The sequence below is a fragment of the Dermacentor silvarum genome, chromosome 2 (genome assembly GCF_013339745.2).
Source record: "Dermacentor silvarum isolate Dsil-2018 chromosome 2, BIME_Dsil_1.4, whole genome shotgun sequence".
NCBI classification, from domain to species: Eukaryota; Metazoa; Arthropoda; class Arachnida; order Ixodida; family Ixodidae; genus Dermacentor; species Dermacentor silvarum.
Window position 1 is genome coordinate 54345038 of NC_051155.1, and position 26164 is coordinate 54371201.

At 49.8% G+C, this 26164-nt stretch overlaps 1 protein-coding gene across 1 annotated transcript; it reads right to left on the reverse strand.

Moving 5' to 3' along the window:
- Positions 1 to 408: 408 nt before the first annotated feature.
- Positions 409 to 5110, reverse strand: LOC119440038 (uncharacterized protein K02A2.6). The gene has a single exon (XM_037704984.2). The coding sequence runs from the start codon at positions 4921 to 4923 to the stop codon at positions 409 to 411; it is 4515 nt and encodes a 1504-aa protein (XP_037560912.2). The 5' UTR covers positions 4924 to 5110.
- Positions 5111 to 26164: the final 21054 nt, after the last annotated feature.

Sequence of the window (26164 nt, forward strand, 5' to 3'; positions counted from 1 at the left end):
GAACCCCGCTGATAGGTCTTTCACGGGACCGTTAAAAAAGAAAAAAAAAAAACGTAAGAGCTGGGAAACGCAAGAGCCGAGTGTTATGTCGGCCGGACGGTGCGGCCGAACGGATGCACCACACCACACATCGTAGCCCAGACGAACGGGAGCCCTTTATTGAAGGATGTCTGTCCTATATATACATACTATATCGAGTGTGGCGCCACATCTTGGCGTCTACAGATAATCGCAGATGAGTGGCGGCACCTGGTGCTATTGCACGACACTACATCTTTCCCTCCCGGGAAGAAACGTATGAATCATTAGAAAGTCCAGTCCGCACAAAGCAATCACAATTGCAGTCACTGTCTGTACACAGAAATCACAAAACAGTCACTATCTGTGTGAACACTCACTGCTGTCAAATCACTGCACGTAATCTTGGAAGCGCACTGGAGGTCTGCGATTTCTCCTTGGCCGGTCAGGCGGTGGCTCGGCATCGAGTCCATTGCCTTCTACCGGTACACTGCACTCCACCGTGCGAGAGCCTGAAGCCAGGGTATGCGGTTGCGAACCTTGCGGCTGTGGTGGGCTCGGCGGCACGGGTAGTGGTACAGGGCGTGAGGGAGACGCAAGTTGATCAGCGGAACTCGCTTCCTGCATTTGATGCGGACCAGCAGGCGTAGTGATCCAAGTCTTCGATGGTACATCTCTCCTGTGACAGTCTGTTAACGGGGGCATGTCGTGCGCGCCAGAGATGTCTATGTTAGTTCCTTGCTCTGGCGATGCCTCTTTTGGTACCGCTGACAGCTGCGAAGCGTTCCAGGTTCGACCGTCTTCCAGACAGAAAGACCAGCGGCCGATTCTTTTGAGGATTTTCAATGGTGGTCCATAACTTGGAGTGCCCTTTGGTCCGGGAATTGGTTTTTTCACTCGTACGTAGGTGCCCACTTGGAACTTGGGGACCCTAGCAGCTCGCCGTTGATCAGCGTAGGCCTTGCTCTTCCGTTGATGCTCTGCGACTCTTTTCCTGAGCACGCTCATCTCCCGCGATGGATTTGTGCTGAAGTCGGCCGTAGGCTGACCAATTACATCCAGCGATGTTCTCATGTGTCGGCCATGTAGAAGAACGGCCGGTGAGAGACCGGTGGTGCTGTGAGGGGTGGCTCTGTATACTCCCAAGTATTCAGTCACAGTTGCCTTCACTGGGCGCTGCTCCAGCAGGGCCAGTTGAATGTACGACTTCAGTACCCGATTAAATCTTTCCACTAGACCATTTGCCTGTGGGTGGTATACGGCAGAAAAGATGTGCCTGATTCCACGGTCTTCAAGGAAGGATTCAAATTCCCTCGATGTGAACTGTCTGCCGTGGTCAGACACTATCTCTGTCGGGTAACCCTCACGTGCGAAGAGTGAGAGTAGAAACTTCGTCACCGTGCGGGGGGTAACATCAGCACAAAAAGCCACTTCTGGCCATTTTGAGAAATAGTCAACTACTGAAATGACGAATCTGCAGTCTGTAGGTGCACGCTCGAAGGGACCAACAATGTCAATAGCTATCTTGTCCCAAGGTTTGTCAGGAAGAGGGATTGGCTGCAGTGGTGTGGGCGAGTTCTTGGCACTTTTGTCCGCGCTCTGACAAATGGCACAACTGCGGATAGTTGTTTCAACGTGTTTGTCTAACCCTGGCCACCAATACTTCTCTCGTAGGCGTTGTTTGGTTTTCACGATACCAGGGTGTGATTCGTGAGCCAGCTGGACAAAAGTGGCTGTGAGCTTGGCGGGGACTACGATGCGCTCAGTACGCAAGAGTATGCCATCAACCACTGTCAACTCCTTTCGGACTTCATAGTAGGGAGTCAGGTTAAGTGCCAGGTTTTTGCGTGGCGGCCACGATGTCTGTACGTAACGGGCAACGTCTTGGAGAGTGCTATCCTCCGCGGTTGCATGCTTCAGTTCATCGTGATGTACACACATTACCAGAGACACTATTTCTTCTTCTGACTCGGGGCCACCTTCAGTGTCTGGAAGAGGTAGCCGGGACAAGGCATCAGCTACCTTGTTGTGCTCACCACGCCTGTACTGCATCGTGAAGTTGTACCGCAGTAACCGTGCAGTCCATCTTGCTATGCGGAGTGGTCGCTGTCCTGTGCCTTGAGAAGAAAGCAGGGCTACTAGAGCTTGGTGATCCGTTTGCAGAGTAACTGGACGACCCCATAGGTACACATGCCATTTCTCTAGAGCCCACAAGCAAGCTAGAGCCTCACGTTCACCAGTCGAGTACTTCCGTTCTGCTTCCGTCAATGTTCGTGACGCGAATGCCACAGTTCGAATGTGCCGACCATCAACTTGTTGCAGTACCGCACCTAAACCATATGCGGATGCATCGGTGGCCACAATGACGGGAAGTGCTGGATCGAACATTTGTAGTACCCTGTGGGAGGCTAGGAGGTTCTTTACTCTTGTAAGACTGTTCTCAGCAGCAGTGTCCCAGATAAAAGGAGTGTCCTTACGAAGAAGTCTGCGCATGGGCTCCACTTCCTCTGCTAGGCGTGGAACAAATCTAGCATAGTATTCTACTAGTCCCAGGAACGACCGGAGCTTGCCAGCATCTGTAGGGGTGGCAGCGTGAACAATGGCGTCAACTTTGGTCTGAAGGGGTGCTACTCCTTCGGCGCTAACGCGGTGACCAAGAAACGAGAGTTCGGATGTGTTGAAAACACATTTGTCATTTAGCTTGAGCCCAGCGTGTGAAATTCGTTGCAGGACTTCCTCTAAGTTCCGCATGTGCTCTTTCTCCGACTTGCCGAAGATGATGACGTCGTCCAGGTAGCAGAGAACGCCTTTGCATCCCTGTAGAATTGACGTCATGAGTTGCTGGAATGCTGCTGGTGCTGAGGCTAGGCCGAAACATACTCTCTTAAATCGAAAAAGGCCATCGTGCGTTATGAACGCTGTAATATCTCTACTGTCTGGATGAAGCAGAACCTGGTAGTATGCGGAGGCCAAATCCAACTTAGAAAAGTAACGGGCACCGTTCAGGGCATGCAGCAACTCTTCTGTGTGTGGCAGGGGAAAGCTGTCGACCACCACAGCTTTGTTAGCTTCGCGGAGGTCCACGCAGATGCGAATGCTGCCATCTTTCTTGCGAGCTGCAACAATAGGGGAAACCCACTCTGACGCATTTACGCATTCAATGACATCAGCAGAAAGTAGGTTCCTCAGTTCGTCGCTGACTGCTTCTCGCACTGAAAGTGGTAGGCGTCTGAGCTTCTGCGTGACAGGAGCTACCGACTGTTTGAGCTTGACCCGATGCTGGACACCTTTGGCAAGTCCTAGCTCTGGTGAAAACAAGTGTTCGAACTTGGCCCATAATGAAGTAGGCATACCAAACTTGGGTGGACCCAGTGGTGGCTTCGTGGTGGGCGGAGACAACTTGTTTGTGTTCTGCGAATGCATTTCGGGGCGTAGGATTTTGGGGCCTTTTGTGTCGACGTTCGGTTCAACGGCCATATTAAGGCAGCGCAATTCTGTGCCTACAATCTGGAGACCAAGAGCTTTTACAGCATCAACACCCAGGAGTGATGTTCCACCTGGTGTAACGTGAAACGTTACTACAGCCGTTTCTGATTTGTACGTTACGAGGGCGGTGAACTGGCCATGCACAGGAATTTTCCGACGTGAAAAATCCAGCAACGTTATTTGCGACTTTTTCAGCTCAACTTGGTCTCTGAACCGGCTCCTAAAGTTATGTTCTCCCATTATCGACACAGCTGAGCCAGTGTCCACTAAGAATGTTATGACGCACGGGCGTGATGCCAGAGCAACAGGTTGAACCCCGACATCAACGTAGACGCCCGTACGCTTCTCAGCGTGAACAGTAAAAATATTCACGACACTCTCAGCATCTTCCTCTGAAACGATTTCGGCAACTCGAGCCGGGCGTCTTCCACGTCCGCGACGCGAATTTCGGCAGTACTGTTGAAAGTGGCCTCGGCGGCCGCACGCGAAGCAGGCTCGACCGCGGGCTGCACAGGCTGACGGCTGGCAGTTTTGTGCGCCGCAGTTGCCGCACACGTTTGTGTTTACGGAGTACGGGACGACGGCGCTAGCAATCTCCGGCGCAGGCGGACGAACGAAGCCGGAGCGCGAAGAGCTAGGCGTACTACGTCGGTCGGTACTGCTGGACTGGCGTACATGTCTGCGACGGCCTGTCGGGTTGCGTCCGCGGTTATGTTGTGGTACTACTCGATCCACAGGGGCTGTTCCGAGAGCTTCGGATTCGCGCTGCACTTGCTCGCGAAGAAGCGCTATCTCCACGGCGCGGTCAAACGTGAGCGCGTCACCCTCGAGCAATAGCCGCTCCCGTAGGCGCGGGCATGTGACCCCGGCGACGAACTGGTCGCACAGATTTGTATCCGCTTGCGCGGCAAAGTTGCATGACGAAGCCAGTTCGCGAAGCGCAAGAGCAAACTCCGATATCGGCTCACCGTGCAGTTGACGACGGTCACGGAAGCGATGTCGCTCGACGCGTACGTTGCAAGTAGCGGAAAAGTGTCGAGCCAGGGCTTGAACAGCTGCGTCGTACTCGTCCGGTGGCTGTGCGAGCTCGGCATCGGCTTGTTTGATCTCTGTCGTTCCAACTGCAGCGGTGGTTGCAGAAGGCGTAACCGTCTGAAGGGGGGCGGTTCCCGCACTCGGATGCGCGGGCGGGTGGTCTGGGGCGTTCGATGGTGGTGGCGGTGGCAGGGCGTCGAAAATTCGTTGTCCTTCAGGTCCGAGGCAGTGCAGAAGGAGGGCTCGGCGGCGGGCCGCCGATAGCTCAGACGCTCCAGAGGCGAGCGTGAAGTTTTCAAACAGGCGCAGCCATCGCGGCCAGGGGATGGCGGGCGTGCCTGGTGAAACGAGGAACGGCGGCGGCGGCGAAATTCCGGGTAGCATCCTCGTCGCCAGTTTGTTATGTCGGCCGGACGGTGCGGCCGAACGGATGCACCACACCACACATCGTAGCCCAGACGAACGGGAGCCCTTTATTGAAGGATGTCTGTCCTATATATACATACTATATCGAGTGTGGCGCCACATCTTGGCGTCTACAGATAATCGCAGATGAGTGGCGGCACCTGGTGCTATTGCACGACACTACACCGAGCAACAGGAAAAATTGAGAAATGGCAGTAGTGTTGAACTGCACACAATATTATTTTAATTATTACGTGCGAAAAAAAGTCGCAGTTTCGCCCGAAAGCCAAAGCATCGATTGCGATAGCAAATTAGTAGACAGCTATACAAAATAAGGATAGTAGTTTTATCGTCTGTATAAACTAGTAAACCTTCGCTTATTAACTATATTAATAAGCATGGTGTCAGCGCCCACACGCAAACATGAACACATCACACTCGATGAGCGCGGACATGCACTGTCAAACGCTGGCGTGTGGTAGCGCCGCTGCAGAAGCGAGCGAAGTGACCTTTGAGCTGTTGTCTATCGCTTCAACGCAAACTGAGTGCCGAGAACACACAGCACGCAGAAAGCTACGAGCCGCCGACGCACCTACACTGCCTAGACTCTGCCTCAACGCAGATTGCTTTCAAGATGCGGCCCGCACGACCGCGCGCAGCTGCGCAGTACGCCGTTGATGCTAGAGTACAGCACAACGCCGCCTGCCATCCCTCTCCCCTCGCTCCCTTGCCGATGCCTCGAGCGCAACGGCAGGTGCGCTTCCTCCCTGCTTTTCTTTCTTGCGTGCGTGAGATTTAGACGCGGTCGTCGGCTTCCCTCGCACGCTTTCACTTGCACATACAGCATATGGCGCGCGGTGACGGCGTTGTCGCCCTTGGACTTTATACGGAACATCTATGAGCCAAAACCAATTTTAGGTCCACAACGCGTCATAGACACCATCTTTAGATAGCAAATACGGATCTCAAGGGCCATACTTTTGCTGGCGGAAACCGAAAATACGTCATAGTTGTCGCCCCCGGCACTTCAGGTGGCCAATGCCATCGTTAAGCCACCAAGCCAAGCGACATGAAAAGTCAAAACGGCCGCTCGAGCTGGCGCGGGGCGGCAGTTCGCAATGTATGATGCAGGAACGGTCCCACAGTTGCGACGCAACAGCGGGGTTACTAATGCATTCAGTTTGATGGGAGCTGTGCCGGGACCGGCCGAAAATGACATAACAGCCGGGAAAACGCAGCACCCGGGAACGTAACAGCGGGGTTCTACTGTACAAGGTCTATCCCAAATGTTCGTGCAACATTAGAAAAAGATCATTTCACCAACTGTCATATGAATGTGGTCACCTTCGACATACTCTATATTAAACACAATTAATTTATTCATTTGTTTACAGATACTGTGGTCAGAAAAGTAGTGCTGCAGGAGCGGCTACAAAAATAATAGAAAAGAAGTGAAGAAAGTGGAGGGATGTATCAGTGAGATTGGCACATCTATGTCGGAGGACAAGGGAACAATACTGTGCAGCATAACAAGGCGCGGATGAGAGAAGCACTGAAGAGCCAAGAGTTATAAAGAGACTACGAATGTGCAATGATAGTGAGAAGTGGATTATATCAGCTGAATTTAAATCTACTTGCTTTTATTTGGGTGGATAGGAGTTGCTTTATGTTGAAGGAATTGCATGGTGACCAAACCAATGACGCATCTAGAATTGGCCTCACTAATGTCTTACGGGGCTGTTAAGTTGCATCTTTTGTTGAATGTGTGGGATGCCGTGTCGGTGGAAGGACGCATCCCAACATGAAACATAACGACTGTTTATTAGCGTAGTAGCAGCGGCGGGGCGAGCATACCGCCGCTGCACTCGAACGGTTAGCGAAGGAAGAAGCTTTCGAGCTTGGCAGCTTGGGTTTATATCCACCGTCAGTGACGTAAGCCTCCGGTGACGCTGCGGTGGCGCTGTCCCTTATCGGAGGCGTGGTGCAGCATGCAGCCGTGTCACGCCGGGCTAGCAAGTGGCGAGGCAGAGGCTGCGCCGGTTTGTGTGCAGTGTGTTGCCACATCACCCCCCCCCCCCTCCCCCCGCGGAGTGTAGAGCCCTCACGGTCTGTAGAAATCTGGGAGGCGTACCGGACGTCCAGAGCGTGTCGTGACCGGAGCGGGCTGCGACGTCGGCGGCTGCGGATAGATGCCTATGGATGGAGTGGCGCTGCCCGGTTCGTTCGCAGCAATGTATGCGGGCTTCAGCCGGTCAATCGAGACGCGGACGTCGTTCCCATTCAGGCACAGAGTGAAGTTTTTGTCGTCACGATGGATGACCAGGTAGGGTCCGCTGTAATGGCGCCTGCGCAGTTGTCCCGCTTTACACGGCAGTACGGCCAGGTTGGTTGAAGCTTCCAAATATGTAGGCAGATGATCCTTTTCGTAGCTGACCACGATGGTGAACTTTCCACGGGCCCGAGCGGCAGGCACTGCTATGTCCGCACAGCGTCGATTCCTGCGACAACGTGAAGACTGCAGAAGTCAGCGGTGATTGCAGGGTGCTGCCGCCGCTGCCGAAATGACCGCCACCGCAGGAAGGGACGCTATTTATCTTGATGTGGTCCGCTGAAATGGCGCCTGCGCAGTTGTCCCGCTTTACACGGCAGTACAGCCAGGTTGGTCAAAGCTTCCAAATATGTAGGCAGATTATCCTTGTCGTAGCTGACCACGATGGTGAACTTTCCACGGGCCCGAGTGGCAGGCACTGCTATGTCCGCACAGCGTCGATTCCTGCGACAACGTGAAGACAGTGCAGAAGTCAGCGGTGATTGCAGGGTGCTGCCGCCGCTGCCGATATGACCGCCACTGCAGGAAGGGATGCTATTTATCTTGGTGTGGTCCAGATGTAGTGCATGGTGGTGTGCTGCACTTCGCGTGGCAGTCCGCTGGGGCGCGTCAATCCGGGAAATTCGGCGAGGATGGCGTGCTGAGTACCTTGATGCTTGGCTGTTGGGCGGTCGTTCGCTGGCCTGGTGTGGAGTGTCCCGTTGTCACGTTGATGAGGAGGTCGTTGCGGTAGTCCGGAAGGAGGTTGTAGTGGGCCAGAAAGTCTGAGCCAATGATTGGTTCGGCAACGTCGGCGATGACGAACTTCCAGTGAAGGTCGTGGCGTAGAGTTTCTGAGCTGGATGTGCAGGCGGAGCGAGCCGTACGTCTTGATTGTGGAGCGGTTTGCTGCACTGAGCTCGAAAGACATAGGCGGACGAGGACCTTGAAGGTGGGATTGCGGGTAGCAGCAAATGTCGGAACCGCTGTCGACAAGAAACTGCTGCTTCGTGATTTGGTCGGTGACGAAGATGCGACGGCCTCCAGGTTGGCAGCTTAAGGCCGTCTCTACGAGCTGCCGTTGGCGTTTTCCGCATGTCCCACGGAACAGGGTGGTCGACATTGCCAGGCTCTGTCCCCAAAGCGTCGGTGGTAGTCATACGGGCCGTTGTTATCAGGTTGCCGCGATGAAGTGGTGTTAAGGTCGCGGCTTTGCAAGTGGTGGCGCTGTTGCATCGGAAGACGTTCACCCAGGCGTTGTTGAATGGAGGTGAGCTGTCGATCGATGTCGTCGATACGGCGCGCAAGCTCTGTGGTGTTCAGCGGTGCTGCGACAGCCTGTAATAGTGGGTGACAACTGCGGCAAGGAGGCCTCGATGACGCGATCAGCAATCTCCGCAAGTTCGTTGAGAGGTAGCCTAACCTGAGCTTGCAGAATTGCCTGGACGTGCGGTGGGAGTCATTGGAGCCAAAGCGCTCGCAGGAAAGAATCCTGGACTTGCATGTTGCCCGCGAGCGCACGCCTGTGGCGCAGGAGCTGCGAAGGTTTGCGCTCAGCAAGCTCTGCGAACTGAAGTTGTCGTCTCTTCTGTTCTTACGAGAGCGACAGGTGCAGGATAAGTGCAGTCTTCAGGTGTTCATAGAGGTTGGCCGTTGGTGGGTTGGCAAGGATATCCCGGACCTCGTTGGCATAACGTGCGTCCAGGTGGGCGACGACGTAATCGTAGCGGGTCCGGTTTTGCGTGATGTGCGCCAGGGAGAACTGGGCCTCGACCTGGGCGAACCAGACCTTGGGCGAGTCCACCCAAAATGGCGGAAGCTTGATGGCGACACACCAGGTGTCGTATGAGGCAGCGTGCGGGATGCCTTCTGTAGGAGCTGTGACGTCCTCAGTGGAGCCGGCAGGCACGGCCTCGGTTGTGGAGGCGTTGCGAGAATGCTGCTGTTGCTGGGTCTGCAGTTCCTGTTGAAGTTGTTGCACTTGCTGGCGAAGAGCGGTGAGGACTTCTGGTTCGGCCATGGCGGTGCGGTTTGTTCGATTTCCGGGTCACCAGATGTGGGATGCCGTGTCGGTGGAAGGACGCGTCCCAACATAAAACAAAACGACTGTTTATTAGCGCATTAGCAGCGGCGGGGCGAGCATACCGCCACTGCGCTCGAACGGTTAACGAAGGAAGAAGCTTTCGAGCTTGGCAGCTTGGGTTTATATCCACCGTCGGTGACGTAAACCTCCGGTGACACTGCGGTGGTGCTGTCCCTTATCGGAGGCGTGGTGCAGCATGCAGCCGTGTCACGCCGGGCTAGCAAGTGGCGAGGCGGAGGCTGCGCCGGTTTGTGCGCAGTGTGTCGCCACAAATGCTTTGCATTGGGTGCATGTTAAAGAAGGCAAGGTGGGTCAAATTAATCCAGAGTCTGCCATTATGCTATGCCTCATAATCAAAGTGGTTTCAGTACGTAAAAGCCCAGAATTTAATTTTCTTTTTCTCACTAAAAAGCAGGTACGTACTACAAATATTGGTGGCTAGTCCCTTCAATGTTTACATCTTCATGCGAGGTGGCAGGGCGTCCTCACCTTGCATCATCATTGGTGTCCTTGAAGCCTTCCCAAAAATGCGGGACATATTAGAATAAAATTATTTCCGTTAAGGTATCCTTTCTATAGACTTCTTACGTTTGATGTATTTCTGCCCCATATCATATCCTGATTTCACAGAAAATTTGATACTGGTCTTTTCTTTCATCTGTTTGCACATAATGCTTAGTAGCTTTGTTGCCAAAGTTTGGACACACAGGAGTACAGAAATAGACAGCATAAGCTCTGTTCAAAGTGTCAACACGATGTGTTGTTTCCAGAAACATGAAAAGTGCAAGACCAGATGAATTTGTACCAAAACTGTAACCGTTGACACTGTACAACTATTGCGTGAAAGAGCTTGGAACAGGAGTTCTATCAGTTTCATCGAGCTGAATAAACACACAGACTTTGCAGACTTCTGCCAATTCAATAACCTCCATTCGTGTTGCCTGTCCAACCACTTTGATTAGTGTTTGGGCAGTTGACATGGTCTTGTTGACATGTACCTCAGAGAACACTTCAGCCTGCTGACTATGGCATATGCTCGTGGGTTACCGTCACAGAATACTTGTTCAATGACGGCATATGAACCACTTGAAAGCTGAACACAACAGCTGTTGGTCCTTTTGTTTTCTGCATACTTTTTGTTGGTGAGGATCGTCTTCTTTTTTAGTACACGAGGAAATTGTTGAACATGGTCAGAAAGCTTGTCATGATTTTGCACCGATGTTTCTCTTTGTGCATACGGAGCTCCTCTACAAAAAAAATGAATATCCCCAGACATTGACATTCATTTCTGGGTTGCTATTTTATTAAAGAATGAACAGTAGGACAGAATTCGAGGTGCTTCAGTCAGTTTAATTAGCTCGTGTACTGCACTCTGCATTTGCACTGTGCGACAGATTTGGTACGGGATTTAATTCCGAGCTTTTACAATTGATTTCAATGAACCATCCGGATTCAAATTGAAAGGCTGAATGGGACCATAGTGGCCCCCATTGACACACGCTTTTTGCTAAGTGGGTGACCTGGTGCATGTTGTAGGTCATAGATTCCTTCCCATAAAGAATCGCTGTTTTGATGTGAAATTCAAGCAAATATTTTTCTGTGATTATCAGGTCACAGGTGAGCAAGTCCTTCTCAAGGAGCAGATGCAAACTTTTTACGAGGCATGCCCAGTGTTGCAAATATTTTTCCCCAAGATCCCCTCATGCACTGGAAGGCTGTAAAAAAGGATCCAGTGTTTCAACTCCTTGGCTTTCGGCCACTTCATTTTTTTCAAGGACGAGAGCATTCATTTAACTTCTCTTGGAGGTGCTAATGAGAGCAACCGTTTGTTTTTAATATCTAGGTGGCGACCTATGTAAAACTGTCGTCCAGTTTCTTCCTGCCATATATCCAACACCTGACATCCTGAGCCTAGCAGGATACAATGCATATAGTCTGGTAGAAATCCAGACACTATATGGAATTGTCGCAAATTTATAAGTGGTGACACTGTTTTCACACCATGCACAGGGCTTTCATCCTTTAGTGCTGTTTCCATATCCCGCAGCATTTGCTCTTCTGTCCTCTCAACCGGTTCATTAAAGCACAGCATATAGAGTGAGCATTGCACGAACGCCTAAAACACACGAAACAAATGTGTAAACGCAGCGATGCGTCTACTGCTCAGTGGAATAAATGCTGTGATTTCGGCTCTTCACTGCACGTAGCACAAATGTAAAAAAACGCAATCACGATAGCAGACGCTGTGATAAAAGTATGGCTCGCCAACTCTGCCTATTATGGCAACTTCATGCACAGCCAGACTTAAGAGACGCGCTGGCGTTCCTTCTTATTAGCTAAAGAGAAGGAATGCGAGCGCGTCTCTCAAGTCCGGCCGTGGTTCAGGTCATCGAGTTAAATGTCTGTGCACTGTAAATGCACACATGCAGGATATGTCGCCAGTAATATCGCAATTTCACCCAAAGCAACGCTTACCTGTTGCAAACCGCTCCCGCATGTCTTCAGCGTTTGTTCTTCTCCACTTGTCTTTCAAGTTCTCCCAGCATTTCTTCAGCTGGGTCCATTTGTGCGGCGTCACGTTGTGGCAGCAGTTAAATTCGTCCTCGATTTTTTTCCAGGCCTCTCGTTTCTGACTCACGGACACCACGTCAGTCCTCTTGTTTTCCACGACGCTGCGGTGGCGTGAGAGCAGTTCGAGCAACACGGCGCGTTCTTCTTCAGAGAAGTTTTTCTTTTTCTGCATGGTCGCGTCAAAGAAAAAAAAAACACCGTAATGAAGCGCTTAATGTCAAAGAGGCACAGAAACACTGGAATCCACCGCACGTAACAAACGCAACTTAACTATTGGGATGGCGAGAGAGGCGACAGGAGGACCGGGTATGACTGGGTGACTGTAGGCCATTGTGGCCAGACGAGTTCAAACAAAGCACTGAAAATGTAAATATTTGTTTCATTTACCCAGCACAGTGTTCATTCGAACACTGAAACATTTCTTTCCCATTATTTTGGCGCAACAGTTATTATTTTGCAAATTAAATACATCGTACGCGCCAATTATTTGCGTAGCCTCGACACCATACGACATACTTGTACCGAAAAGTGTCACTTCGGAAAGTAATACTTAAGTGCCGTTTACGAAACACTTTCCTGCAACTTTCCTCATACTTCTACTTTCCTGACACTTTGCCTCCACTTAAGTTTCGTTTGTGAATACGGGCCCAAGACTGCAACACTGCCGACAGGACAGAGATTGAATAGTTACGGTACTTCATAAATAAGCGATTACATGCCGTAAAGCATGCAATCATTGCGTGCGGCTGATTATAATACTTTATCCGGACCCCACCATTCGCCCTTAACCCTTTCCCGACAACGCAACACGGTCGTAGCCGTCCGCTGTCGGGCACTGCCCGACAAGGGTGTTCGGAGGTTAAATTTCGCGGTTTTTCTTCTTTTTGCACTAGGGTGCAGCACAATGTTCAGCACGGTTTCTGGATACCAGAGCGTTCTCACTTGCGCGCGAAACAGCACGTTCGCGTGCAATAAACACGATACGCCATCTCTTGAGGGATAAATAAACTTTGTTTGTTGAAGTTTCCTCTTTGCACTAGGGTATAGCACAATGTTCAGCACGGCTTCTGGATACAAGAGCGTTCTCACTTGCGCACGCAACCGCACGTTCGGGCGGTTCGCTGAGAAGCATGACCACATTTTCACCGCGTGCGTTTTACGGTGGTACATTTAGTGAAAGCTTCTAGGGGTTTCCATTGTCAATAGCTTTATTTTGAGGCGCACACAGCTGCAGAATCATGGTGAGAAAGAACAGGGACGCCTGCAGTACCGCCGCAACCTCATCCTACAGCTGGTGGGTGACGTGAGGGCTAGAGCCAAAAAGCAAGGCCCATCTGCGCGGAAGAGTGCGAGGAAAGGCTAGATGGGAGGCGCAATTTCATCTACAAGCTCCCAGGCCGAAGTAGCAAAGACTGTGCCGCTTGTAGCGATCGAAAAACAAACGGAGGCAGGAGGGAAACTGTGTTTTTCTGCAAAACCTGCAGTAACAACCCTGGCCTGCACCCAGGAGAACGCTTCGAGTGGTATCACATGGTGCTCAAATATCGGTAGAGGAGTTGCCTGCAGAATGCAAGAGAAAAAATAAATATCCTGTGAGTTTTTCTTCCACAGTGTGTGGTTTTGTTAGCGGCGCCACAAACTGGCAAAATAGTTTCGGACCGGAACAGCCGGAAAGTGGGTAAAAGTTTCGGACCGCAAAGGGTTAAGTTATATAGAGCAATGTGATTTTGTGTTTTTATATATTATTAGGCGGTCCGAACAAACTGAGCATGATGCAAGTAGCGCAAGATAAAAATTGTTATGGCAGGAACTGCTCGTATGGCACATCCCACGTGTCGTCCGCTACAGCGCGTTGCGCCGAGGCATGAAAGACAATCCTCGTTAAGCATAGATAAAGAAAAGGTAAGGTTAAAAATACAGAAAAGCATTACTTATGTTGGCAATATATTCAGTAAAAAAATGTTTCCTCTCGAACCCCTCTACTTTTCACAGTGGTGGGGCAATTAGTGTGCCCCCCCTCCCCCCCGTGGCCCTTCAGTAAATACCATACCTGCCAACCTGGCTCTTGTGTAGGGCAGGAGCGCAGCGTAACCCGCGGCGGGCCGACGGAGAGGCCGAACGATGGGAGGCGTGTAAAGTGACGCCGCGCAGACCAAGCTTCGACGAGACTGACAGAAGACTGCTCTCCCGCGTTTATTGCAGGTGGTTTTATGGTGGGGGAAGAAGGGCTATTGGTCAGCGAGGTACGGGTCACATGATCAGCATGGCCCCACCGGGTTGGTGGTAGCAAAAAGGCATGGGAGAGACCCAGCTCCACCCAGTGGCATGAATAGAGACCCCTACCGCACTGGTGTTTTAACTTGTCACCAGGGGTTGCACGACACAACATCGTCCCTCCCTGGGAGGCATTGCATCCCTGTAAATTCTTTAAACAACCCTTGCAATGTAACTATGTTGGACATCAGCAACCACTGAACAAAAAAGAAAAATTAACATTCCAGTTCCTATTGAGAGATGAAACCTGCAATAACACAGAAGTTCAGTTCTAGGAGCACACATCACAACCTATGATACAGAAAACAAAATTCACTTCGCCAACACCAAACACAAGTGCCAGCTTGCACTATTCACGAAACACTCGCACACGCACAGACCTGTGCAGCTATACTGCGGGCCTCTAAGGCAGTATAGCCCTAGGAGACGCGGACAACTTTAGTCTGTGATGTAGTCCTTCAAGTGGGCTGGGGGCTTACGCGTCCGCTGTGGGCGTCGTGACCCAGGCCCTGCAGGAAGACTTTGCGTGTTGCGGCTGTCGGGAGCCGACTTCGAAGACCCGTCCCCATCTCTCCCAGAAGAACTTGGCGGATTGCAGCTGCAATGAGCTGACTCTGAAGACCCATTTCCATCACTTCCCTCCGCCCGTGTTGGAATTTGGTGCATTTACTGTAGGTGAGGAGGAACACCCAGGACTTTCCTCCTGAAGTCCCAACGGTTGATCCTGGGTCGCAGGCATGGAGGGTGCACTTCAGCTGGTGTGCCGTCGCACTGGACAGGTGGGGCACTAGGAATGGATTGCCGAGGCAACAGCTCTGTATTGGAAGTAGAGGGAATATTACCCAATTCATCGTAAAAAGAGAGGAAATCTGCATCAGTGATCGGCTCAGAATGAGGCATTAACGGATGGGATGCTGCACCTACATGTGGAACGAGCGTTAACTTTGAAGCATTCCACTTCTTGCCGTCACTGGAGGAGGAATGTGGATGGATTAACTTGTTGTAGGACTGTAAGGGGTTTGCTGAACCTGAATGGACCTTTCGTATGTAGCTTAACCTTTACCTTATCGCCTATTTTAATCCGAGTTTGTTTGGTGCCCTTGCGCGCATCTACATAGGACTTAGTATTGTGCTGCTTTTGCTGGACCTTTTCATGAAGTGCTGAAGGAGAAGCTTGTGGCAAAACTGGAAGCTTATGTTTACTGATGTCTAAGGCTGATCGCGGTTGGCGACCGTGAAGCAGAACAGCTGGTGAACAACCAGTAGTAGAATGAGGAGTGATCCTGTAAGACCCTAAGAACTCTGTCTGTAGTGCTCTGAATGACATCCTTCCCTTGCAGTTTAGCTACTTGAATGTGTTCCTTCAGAACACGGTTAAATCTCTCTATTAGCCCGTTTGCCTGCGGGTAATAGTTGGATGAGAAGTGATGAACAATGCCTCTTTCCTTTAAGAAATCCTGAAGTTCTCTGGACATAAACTGGGGTCCATTATCTGTAACTAAGGTTTCAGGTAGACCTTCGCGGCTGAAAGCAGCATTGAGTAGCTTAATGACGTCTTGCGTCGTGATTGAATGGGTAAAAAGGACTTCAGGCCATTTAGAATAACAGTCTATTAAAGTTATAGCATATGTAGGGTTAGGAGCTGTACGCAGAGGGCCAATGATGTCCATACCTAATTGCTGCCATGGCTGTTCAGGCCACAGTACTGGCTGAAATGGAGGTACTGTAGTTTTAGCTGACTTATCAGCGAGCTGACAGATGTGGCATTGCCTTACAAATTCTTCCACACACCTATCCATGTGAGGCCACCAATATCGCTCACGTAGTAGCTGCTTAGTGCAAACAATACCCTCATGCGACTCATGGGCTAACTGCAAGAAAGTCTGTATTAGGACATTTGGAATAACTACACGTTCGCCCCGCATCAGGAGTCCGTCAACGAAAGAAAGCTCTTCCTGTACGTGGAAGTAGGACATCAGTGCCGTGTCTACAGTTTTTTTGGGGGGCCGTCCCCGAGTGACGTAGTGAATGACCCGTTGCAATGCATCATCAGACGCAGTAGCTGCCTGAACAGTCTGCTTATTGACCACAGTGGTTACAAGGGAGACAATCTCCTCTTCCTGAACAGTGGGACTATCATTTTGTAATGGGAGCCTCGACAGTGCATCAGCTACACGGTTCTCAGACCCCTTGCAGTACTCGATGTGGAAGTTGTAATACATTAGCCTGGCCGACCATCCGGAGATACGGAGAGGACGTCTGCCCGAGTTACCTGTTGCTAGCAGGGCAACCACTGTCTGGTCATCCGTCCTGAGCGTAAAACGCCTTCCCCATAGATAGATGTGCCACCTCTCACATGCAAATAGACATGCCAATGCTTCTCTTTCACCCACAGAGTACTTTCGTTCCGCAGGAGTTAAGGTCCTGGATGCGAATGCTATGGTGTGTAATTGAGAACCAACCAGTTGCTGTAACACTGCACCTAGACCGACATCAGAAGCATCTGTCGTAACAACCACTTGCAATGAAGGATCGAACATTTCTATGACAGGAGCGCACGCAAGGCGAGCTTTCACTCGTTCAAAGCTGTGTTGCGCGTCTTCTGACCAAGAGAATTGTTGGCCCTGTCTGAGCATGTTGCAGAGTGGCTCAACAAGATCTGCGTAGTGGTGAAGGAATATTATGTAATACCTGTAAGGCCAAGGAAGAACTGAAGGGTTTTCAGGCATGTAGGAGGAGGAGCATTAAGAATTGCCCGAACTTTACTTTCCATGGGTGATATACCCTCTGCAGAAATTTTTTGTCCCAGGAACGTTAATTCCTTCACCGCAAAAATTAATTTCTGGTTCACTTTCATGCTGCTCTGCGCAATGCAGGTTAACACTTTCTTCAAATTTGCATCATGCTCAGACTTGGAGCTTCCCCATACTAGTATGTCGTCCAAGTAATACGCAACATTGTTACAGCCTTGCAAAATACTAGACATCATTCTTTGAAATACGGCAGGTGCGGAGGCTAAACCAAAACATACTCTTTTGAAACGAAACAATCCTTCATATATAATGAACGTAGTTAAATCTCTACTAGATTCCTCTAGGAGCAGTTGGTGGTATGCTGATGCTAAGTCCAATTTAGAAAAGTATGACGCACCATTTAACATTTGAAGCAGTTCATCCACATGGGACAGTGGGAACCCGTCGACGACGATGGCCTTGTTCGGTTCTCTCAGATCTACTCAGAGGTGGATGTCCCCGTTTTTCTTATGGACGACCACGAGTGGCGACACCCATTCGGATGCCGACACCCGCTCGATGACGTCATTGTCCTCGAGTCGACGCAGCTCGCTGGCGACTTGTTGCTGGAGTGCCAGAGGCAAGCGACACAGCTTGGCGGACACTGATACGATGTTCGTCCGCCTCTTGACCCGGTGCACATAGTCCTTGACAAGTCCCAGCTCCCCGTCGAACAGGTGCTCGAACCCCAGAGGCACACCTGCAGGAAGGAAGCTGCGAGGGAACGGGTGTAGCCAGACGACACGCTAGCATTGCGCCGTCGATCAGGAGTCCCAACTGCTGGATGGCGTCGAGCCCCAGCAGTCAAGTGCCGTGCGCTGTCACGTAGAAGGTGACAAGGGCCTGCTTGCCATGGTGCTGCAAGTCTGTGCGAAAATAGCCCAGGACCGGTATGCAGTGCTTCGAAAAATTCTGCAGTTGGATGGACGTTTGGAGCAGTCGGTGCTTCGAAGCAAAAAGCATGTCGAAGTCCTTCTTGGTCATTAACGATGCAGTGGCTCCGGTGTCCACCAACAATGACATGTGGCTATGTCCTCCGACGACAACAGGAATGTGTAAGTCCCTTGGGCTAGTCGGCGCATTTTGGACAGATAGCACTGTGGCAGTGCCGGAGGCAGCGTCTTGGACAGGGGTAACTTCCTGCACCGACGCTTGTCGTTTACGGCAGACTGCCGCGAAGTGCCCCTTGATGCGGCAAAATTTGGAAGTTTTGTTTTTGGCCGGACAATTTCTGGAAGTCGCCAAATGCCCTAACTTGCCGCAGCGAAAACAAGAGCCAACGTGAGGTTTGGAAGCAGGTGGACCCTCTTGTCCGCGAACGCCGTCCTGGAGGCGCGCCGACGAGCCCGCGTAGCCATCTTGGACGCGGCCACCCGCTTTGGGGGGGAAGCTGCCGCCATGTTGAGTCACATGCGGGGCTGCCGAAACAGCCGACCCGCCATTTTGTGCTGCTGCTGCGAAGCCACGTGCGACGCGGTGGACGCTACCGCCGTCACCGGCGAGCGAGCCAAGTAACCGTTCATTCTCTCCGAATGCCGCGTTGTCTTTGTTGAGCGCCTCCAAGTTGCGTCCAAATTCTTCTGCTTTCTGCAGCGTAAGGGCTTCTCCATACGACAGAAGTTTGGCCCGTACATGTGCGTTGGCGACCCCGAGAATTATTTGATCCCATCCTCGTCACCATGTGTTGTGTAGGGCAGGTTCGGCCTCTCCGTCGGCCTGCCGCGGCGTAACCCGCGGCAGGCCGACGGAGAGGCCGAACGACGGGAGGCGTGTAAAGTGACGACGCGCAGACCAGGCTTCGACGAGACTGACGGAAGACTGCTCTCCCACGTTTATTGCAGGTGGTTTTATGGTGGGGGAAGAATGGCTATTGGTCAGCGAGGCACAGGTCACATGATCGGCATGGCCACGCCGGGTTGGTGGTAGCAAAGAGGCATGGGAGAGACCCAGCTCCACCCACTGGCATGAATGGAGACCCCTACCGCACTGGTGTTTTAGCATGTCACCAGGGGTCGCACGACACAACACTGGCGAGATCAACAATTGGGAGACCTTTTATTTGTGCCAGAGAGGGGGTGGGGGCTTTCACTTTGTCAACGTCCGGAGGGGGGGGGGGGGGAGTTTTGTTCCGACTTTCAGGCAGTGTTGGATTAATCCTTTTGCAGGGACCTTGCAGTAGTAGACTTTGCTCGCTTCAAAAATTTGTCGGAGTAACTCCAAACGTGGTCCAGACTGATGGCCCTTCATTAGCAGCAGGTGTTGCGAGGGTTGTGTTGCACATTGATGAGTGGAATTCAGTCCTAGTTTCTTGCACTGTGCTAAAAACCCTATCGCACTCTGCGTTGCTATGCGGTATCAAACATGTTTATTTTTTGCAGAAAGAATACAAAATTTTCCTGCGGGAAGCAAAGACTAAGGGCGAAAAAGCCGGACGAGGTCTTGGCCCCCTGATCAACAAGACAGTCTGGAGCACTTGACACGACTCAATATACATTTTATCAAGTACAATGTGCCTGCTTCTCTACATCGGATCACATGCGTATTTGTTTATACATGTGTATTCAACACGCTTTACAGTATATTATACATTAAAAAAAAGATATATTGAAATGGTATCTAACAAGTTAGTTTAATTTTTGCGATTACCAGCAAAAAACTAAAAAAAAATTGTCTCAAAATATACAAACATAATTTGACAACATTTATGGATCGACTATGAGGTTAGTAGTGAGAAGGAAAGATCGATAATTGCGTTTGAGTTTCCTGGCTTGTAATGCAAGGTCAGTATTTGATTCATGGAGGTTTAATAATTGCACTACTTTATATTCAATGGTCTGTTTGCCGTAGTTCGTGCGTATTTTTTTAGCTTTTCGGCTAGAGCTTTTGAACCCATATTTCGTGGATATAATGCTTGGGAAGGCATGCTGTAATTTGTGTTTATGTATATGTTGCATCAACTTTAGATTATATACTTTTTTGCAGATAGGATTTCATGTTTAAGAAAGAGTAGTTCAGTGGCTAGGTCCTTGGCATGACCTTTATATTTTTCAAGGATATGAAGCACGCGTTTTAGTAGGATTAATAACCTGTCATAATTGGTTTTAGTTGTTGTTCCCCACGCCAGCATTCCGTATAGTAGTTTCGAGTAAAATAGTGTGTAGTAGAGTGATTTAGTTTACCACGAAGGGAGAAGGGAAGCGATTCTACTGAGACATCCTACAGAGCGAGCTAGATCAGTTAAGAGATGTTTCACGTGTGGTGTTGTCACGGCTGTCACCCGTTCGTCGTCGACGCGAAGTCAATCGACGGTGTATACATGCCGGTTGGTCGTTCCGTACTCGAGCAAACACAGTGAAAGTCAGAGTTGGAAGTAAACAAAAAAACAAGATATTTATCGGCTGTTAAATATACACAAATTAATAAAATAAAATAAAAAAACACAAGACAGACTAACACACCTGAACTTAATATAACACAATGATGAAGACAAATAGAAATGACGAGCAATTTAACAGTAGATATGAAAAAAGGAAACAGTGCTAGGATCAAATACACAAGAATACACTTAACAGTAATTGACTAAAACAAAGTTCAAAAGAAAACAAATGGTGTGATACGCATGGCCGGCAGCAGCAGTAAGTCCATAAACTGTGAAGTCGGCGCGCAGAGTTTTCCTGAAGAATGCTGGCGGGCCGATCTTGTCGAGGTGGATGCGATTGCTGGATTGGGTTTCCCGGGAGTCTAGATCCGACGACTTCCTTCAAGTAGGTTGAGCTAACTTAAGGCGAACTACCGAGAACTTTGTTGCAGACGCTGGTTTGACGTCTCGTACGTCAACTAGTTACTTGGAGTTCCGACGTGGCTAGGCGGCCCAGGCAATACTGGGGCCGTATTCTGAAACGTTCGCCTAGGCGAAATTTCGCCTAGGCGAACGTCGCGTTCAATAAGTCTAATTGGCTGCTCACCCGTGACGTCAGCATGCACTACCAAGACGCGCTCTCGAACGTCTCGCAAAGCACACGTGAGGGCGCACCGTGCGAGTGCAGAGCTGCTCGGGTGTGTTGTATTCGAATGTATTTGCCGCAGTACGGCTTTGTGCACTGACTATGATTGGCTACGGCTGTTTTAGTTAACATAAATTGAAAAACAAAATGTGAAAAGCAATATTTTAACAAATAAATTGGTCTGCAACTAACGGGGTTACAAATCAATTCGGGTACAAGTGTAAAGCAACACGTTTTGGTTATGCGTCTGCGAATGTCGGGTGTCGGCCATCGGCTACCGCGAGAGGGGCATCGTGTAAACATGGCTCCTTATTTTGAAATGGGGCGGGCTGAGCAGAGACGAAACCAAACGGCGTAGCGTTTGTGCGGGCTTAGTGTGTGCATTTGCTTTTTGTTTTTTATTGAGAATCAGTGCCTACAATGCTTTCACGGCCCATCAATACATGGAAAAAATTACAAACCCTGAGCCGGGACCTTAAAGAAGAAGCCGTCAAACGTCGCCGTAAAGTCGTCTGCTTTTCTTCTGCTGCCGTCGGAAAATTGGTGAGTTTGCGTTACATGCGTTGGGTTGTGAACAGACTGCACCAATAGTGATTATTTTTTTCAACTGAATTGCAGGTTTGTGCAAGAAGAAACACCGTACGACTACTTATTTGTAGGAAATAAAGGCTGTAATGAAAAAAAACAAAAAGTGTTCCATTCCTTGGTCGTCTTGCTCGCAGACGGCCAGTTTGCGTCCTGTACATGTACGGAGAGCACCACACCACCATGCCCGGATACCAAATTACAATTCGGCAGGAGGAAATTCTTATAAATTTTATGGAACGGCACCCCCGGCTTGTTAGTAAGTCAGGGGAATTGGATGGGGACTTCACGGTCACCAAAAGGAATGATTTGTGGGGGGAATTGGCGGCCCTGCTCAATTCAGAAGGGCCGCCAACCAAGACGGAGTCCCAATGGAAGGTGTGGTGGTCGAAGTACCTGTACAAGGTGAGGCGCGAAGCCGCTGTGGTGGCTGGCGAGATGAGGTGAGTGAAAAGAAGCTAATAATGATAAAGTTTCACCTTCTTACGACACCACTAATGTTTTTTTCTTGTAGGGCGACTGGCGGCGGCCGACTGGGCGGCAACAAGGGCAGAGTATTGGCGCTCGTGGGGAGGGGAAGTGGCGGCGGCCTGGGGCCGGCGTACTTTATGTCTGACGATTCCGAAGTGAGTATATATTAATCGCAAGTGTGCTATATTGTTGTTTTTTGTTTGTTTGATGAAGGCAGTGTGAGTGCGCTAAATAGATAGGCAAGTGTATTGTCATAGCAAACAGCAGCAAGTACTGATGAGCTTGAAATGTGAACATAATGCAATCATTGTGGACGGCCTGAGTAGTTCCATCTAGACCCTGAGAATAAATCGAAAAATGAAGTGGTCATGAAAGGATAAAACAACGTGAAGTTGAGCTTCAATTGAAAATGTGGTGGCTTTAACTGTACAGTGTCCAAAAGAAAGTGAAGGTGTGGTGTCATGCAAGGTAATAGCACAACGCATTGTTTGCATATGTTATAACGCCTCGTTGATTATGTCTGCATTTTTGCAGGAAAGCCACTCGGAATCGTCAGGTCAGGCCATCGCAGCCACGTCCGAGCCGGGCACGAGTGGTACAGGTGGGGCAAGTCGCCCAGCCGAGTCACCTGCACCACGTGCCATGCCGGCTGCCGAACCACGAGTGCAGGCGCGTCCAAGGCGAGGCCCGGGTAAGGAACTATGCATTACACTCGTGACCATTTGTAATGAGTAGAAGAAGCACATGTGCAAGTGTCATTTGTCATGTGATGATATACTTTGCTTGCATGACCGAAGTATGCAAACATCCCAGTACAGGTTGTTGATGCATCTCATGCGTTGCATTCAACATTACGGTTAGCTCTTGCAATGTACTTACAGTTTGCCTGTTGTCGATTGAACAATGTCTGTCGGTGCTGCAACTGCATAGGGACCTCAGTTGTCATGAATGTGTGCAATGTCACGATAGAAGGCAAGCAGTGAGATAGTTGGTAAGATAAAGGACTAGTACTCTTGAATCGGGATCATGCTGGGAATGCATAGCAATTGTGTACAAAATGCAGTAATGGTTACTCAGCAATGCAGTGTTATCGCACGGTTTATCGTACAATTTGTTCAAATGCGAAACAAAATATGCGCAGTATACATGTTAGCTGGAGAATTCGGTTGCACACTTTCTCTCAGCACCGATGTGATGCGACAGGTATGCAAACAAGCAAATCAAAAGAGCTCTGGACTGTGGTGGCACATGAGTTAAAATGCCCACTGTCAGCAGATTGACCAAAGTGCAGCGCATCATGTAATGATTTTAGCATGCTGATACATGTGAACACTTTGTATTGCTGTTTTTAATAAGTGTGTGCACCTAGCGTGACAGATGTTGTTATTCCCCGACGACGTATGCCGTGATAATTTTGTGGCAAAGTTTTGTTCAAGGACATCTGCATACATCGTATGTAGGTGTGTTAGCAACACCAGGTAGAAGCTGGCAGTTGTGACGGCTTAGAAGTTACACCATCATCCGAGAAGCACAACACAGAAAAAATGTGCACAATCGCATAGTTGAGCAAGCAGTTCTTTATGAAGCTATACATAACCTTTAGCTGCATGCCTTGCAGAGAAAACCTGAAAGGTAGTTATTGTTTAGTAATGAAAATTGTAATGTAGGAACATTTTTGTGTGTAAATGTGATAAGTTATTCTGCAATGGTCCAGAAGTGTAACACACAACCCAAGAATGGTGTCAACATGGAAACTTGAAACCTAAAAAAAATGAAAACTAGCGCAGGCATGATGGTGCAGGCTATGCCGCAACATTCCAGCAAATGCAAAAATGTGCTCTTGGCCGAAGAGTGTATCGCTTTAATGTGGAGTACGTTTTTTAGGAAATTAATGTCATAACATTTACTTCTTTCACATACGCGGTTTAAATTATGTGTATTTACAGAGACACGGTTACACATGTCCTCTCAGTGTGTGTACCTGCCATTTAGCTTGCATGTTTATCGTTCGCTTCTCTGCATACACTGACCGAATGTTACCTTATCTGTTACTACAGCCACCTCAAGGAGGCAGCCGCCGCGACAGCGGAGCGAGGAAGAGCTGCTTGAGCAGGTAGTGCTGGATGGTGGCCGTTCTGTAAATGTTTTACAGAGCCAAGTCACCATCCAGCGGGACATACTCGCTCAAGTGACAAGGGTATGTGTCTCGCTTGGTTCACAATATATGCAATCTACTGCACTACCAGAACCCATGAACTTGTTGAGTACGTGGAAAAGGCGTGCCAGAAATAAGAAATGTCATCACTTGTCAGCATAGCAGATGTTGTTGGGAATGAGCGGAAGTAGTGCCATGGGAATAAGTTGCTGATGTGATCCATAGGTTTCAGTGGCAGTGGGTAAGCACTACAACACGATGATAGTAGCTGCATGTGTTGCGATAGTTATAGAGCATAGTACTTTCATGAAATATTTTAAATGTACATGTACTATTGGTGTGTGTAAAGACATTCAAGAGGGGTTGTCAGTAATTAGTGCAATTTGAGGGCAACACTGTTTCGTTGCCACATGTAGTGGATGTGTGAGTAGGGCAAAAACTACCAGCATTTCTTTGTGTTCCTTTCTTGTAAGCTGCAAACTGAAGATCTGTAAGAATGTTGTGTACATAGCAGAACATTTATGAATACAGTACCTGTAAGAAGTTGTTTTGCAGTGTAATACTGGCATTTCAATCATTGGAGCATATTTTGAGCGGCATTTTGACCACCGACACAATTGCAGTAACAATAACTGGATGATAGTGTTAGTTCATCATGAAGGTCGATTTTATAAACCGAAAAAATGAACGAAGGATTGCAGACATGCATACAACTAGCATCGACACATTGGGTCTTACATGCGTCTGCACATTTGAAATAGTGAGGTGCAGGTGTGCCTGTGTTTTATGAAGAAAACATGCATCAGAATTGGTAGGTTCACCTACGTACCATATGATGAAATGCATTGGTAGTCGTGGCACAAAAGAACGGCTGCACACAATAGTATAGCCGAAGTGGTAAGTGAAACCAGCAATGCATGTGTAACATAACTGTGTGTCTGCAAGCGTGAACAGTGCAAGTTGGTTCTCGTTATGGACGCTACAAATCAGAAATGTGTGTTTTATGTGTAATCTGCATGACACAAAGTTGCTTATGTTCTTCAAGAACATATGTAACTATGCATATGCTCATGCATCATATTTGATATGTCTGTATTGCACTCCACTAACAGCTGGCCGAAGCCTCCGAGCGGACAGCCAGCGCCCTTGAACATCTCGTCGATGTGGTTGGCAGGCACGAGGCACGCCTGCAGCTGCTGCAGCAGGAGGTGGCGCCACTGTCATCGCTTGCTGCAGCAATGGCGCACTTCCTGCAAAGGCAAGCCGAGCCGCAGGAGCCCCCACAAAAATGAACTACATGCTATGTACTATAGTGGGGAAGCACAAGGCGGCAAGTGTCATCAGGTGGCAGCAACAAGCAGTGATCACCTCGCACGAAACAGCACACGCCGTGGGGAAGCACAAGGCGGCAAGTGTCATCAGGTGGCAGCAACAAGCAGTCATCACCTCGCACGAAACAGCACACGCAGTGCGGAAGCACAAGGCGGCAAGTGTCATCAGGTGGCAGCACCAAGCAGTCATCACCTCGCACGAAACAGCACAAGCAGTGGGGAAGCACAAGGCGGCAAGTGTCATCAGGTGGCAGCAACAAGCAGTGATCACCTCGCACGAAACAGCACACGCCGTGGGGAAGCACAAGGCGGCAAGTGTCATCAGGTGGCAGCACCAAGCAGTGATCACCTCGCTCGAAACAGCACAAGCAGTGCGCAAGCACAAGGCGGCAAGTGTCATCAGGTGGCAGCAACAAGCAGTGATCACCTCGCACGAAACAGCACAAGCAGTGCGCAAGCACAAGGCGGCAAGTGTCATCAGGTGGCAGCAACAAGCAGTCATCACCTCGCACGAAACAGCACACGCAGTGGGGAAGCACAAGGCGGCAAGTGTCATCAGGTAGCAGCAACAAGCAGTCATCACCTCGCACGAAACAGCACACGCAGTGGGGAAGCACAAGGCGGCAAGTGTCATCAGGTGGCAGCA

Bases quoted from the DNA above. Each gene is read 5' to 3' on its own strand.
- LOC119440038 (XM_037704984.2), bottom strand. From the start codon at position 4,923: ATGCTACCCGGAATTTCGCCGCCGCCGCCGTTCCTCGTTTCACCAGGC.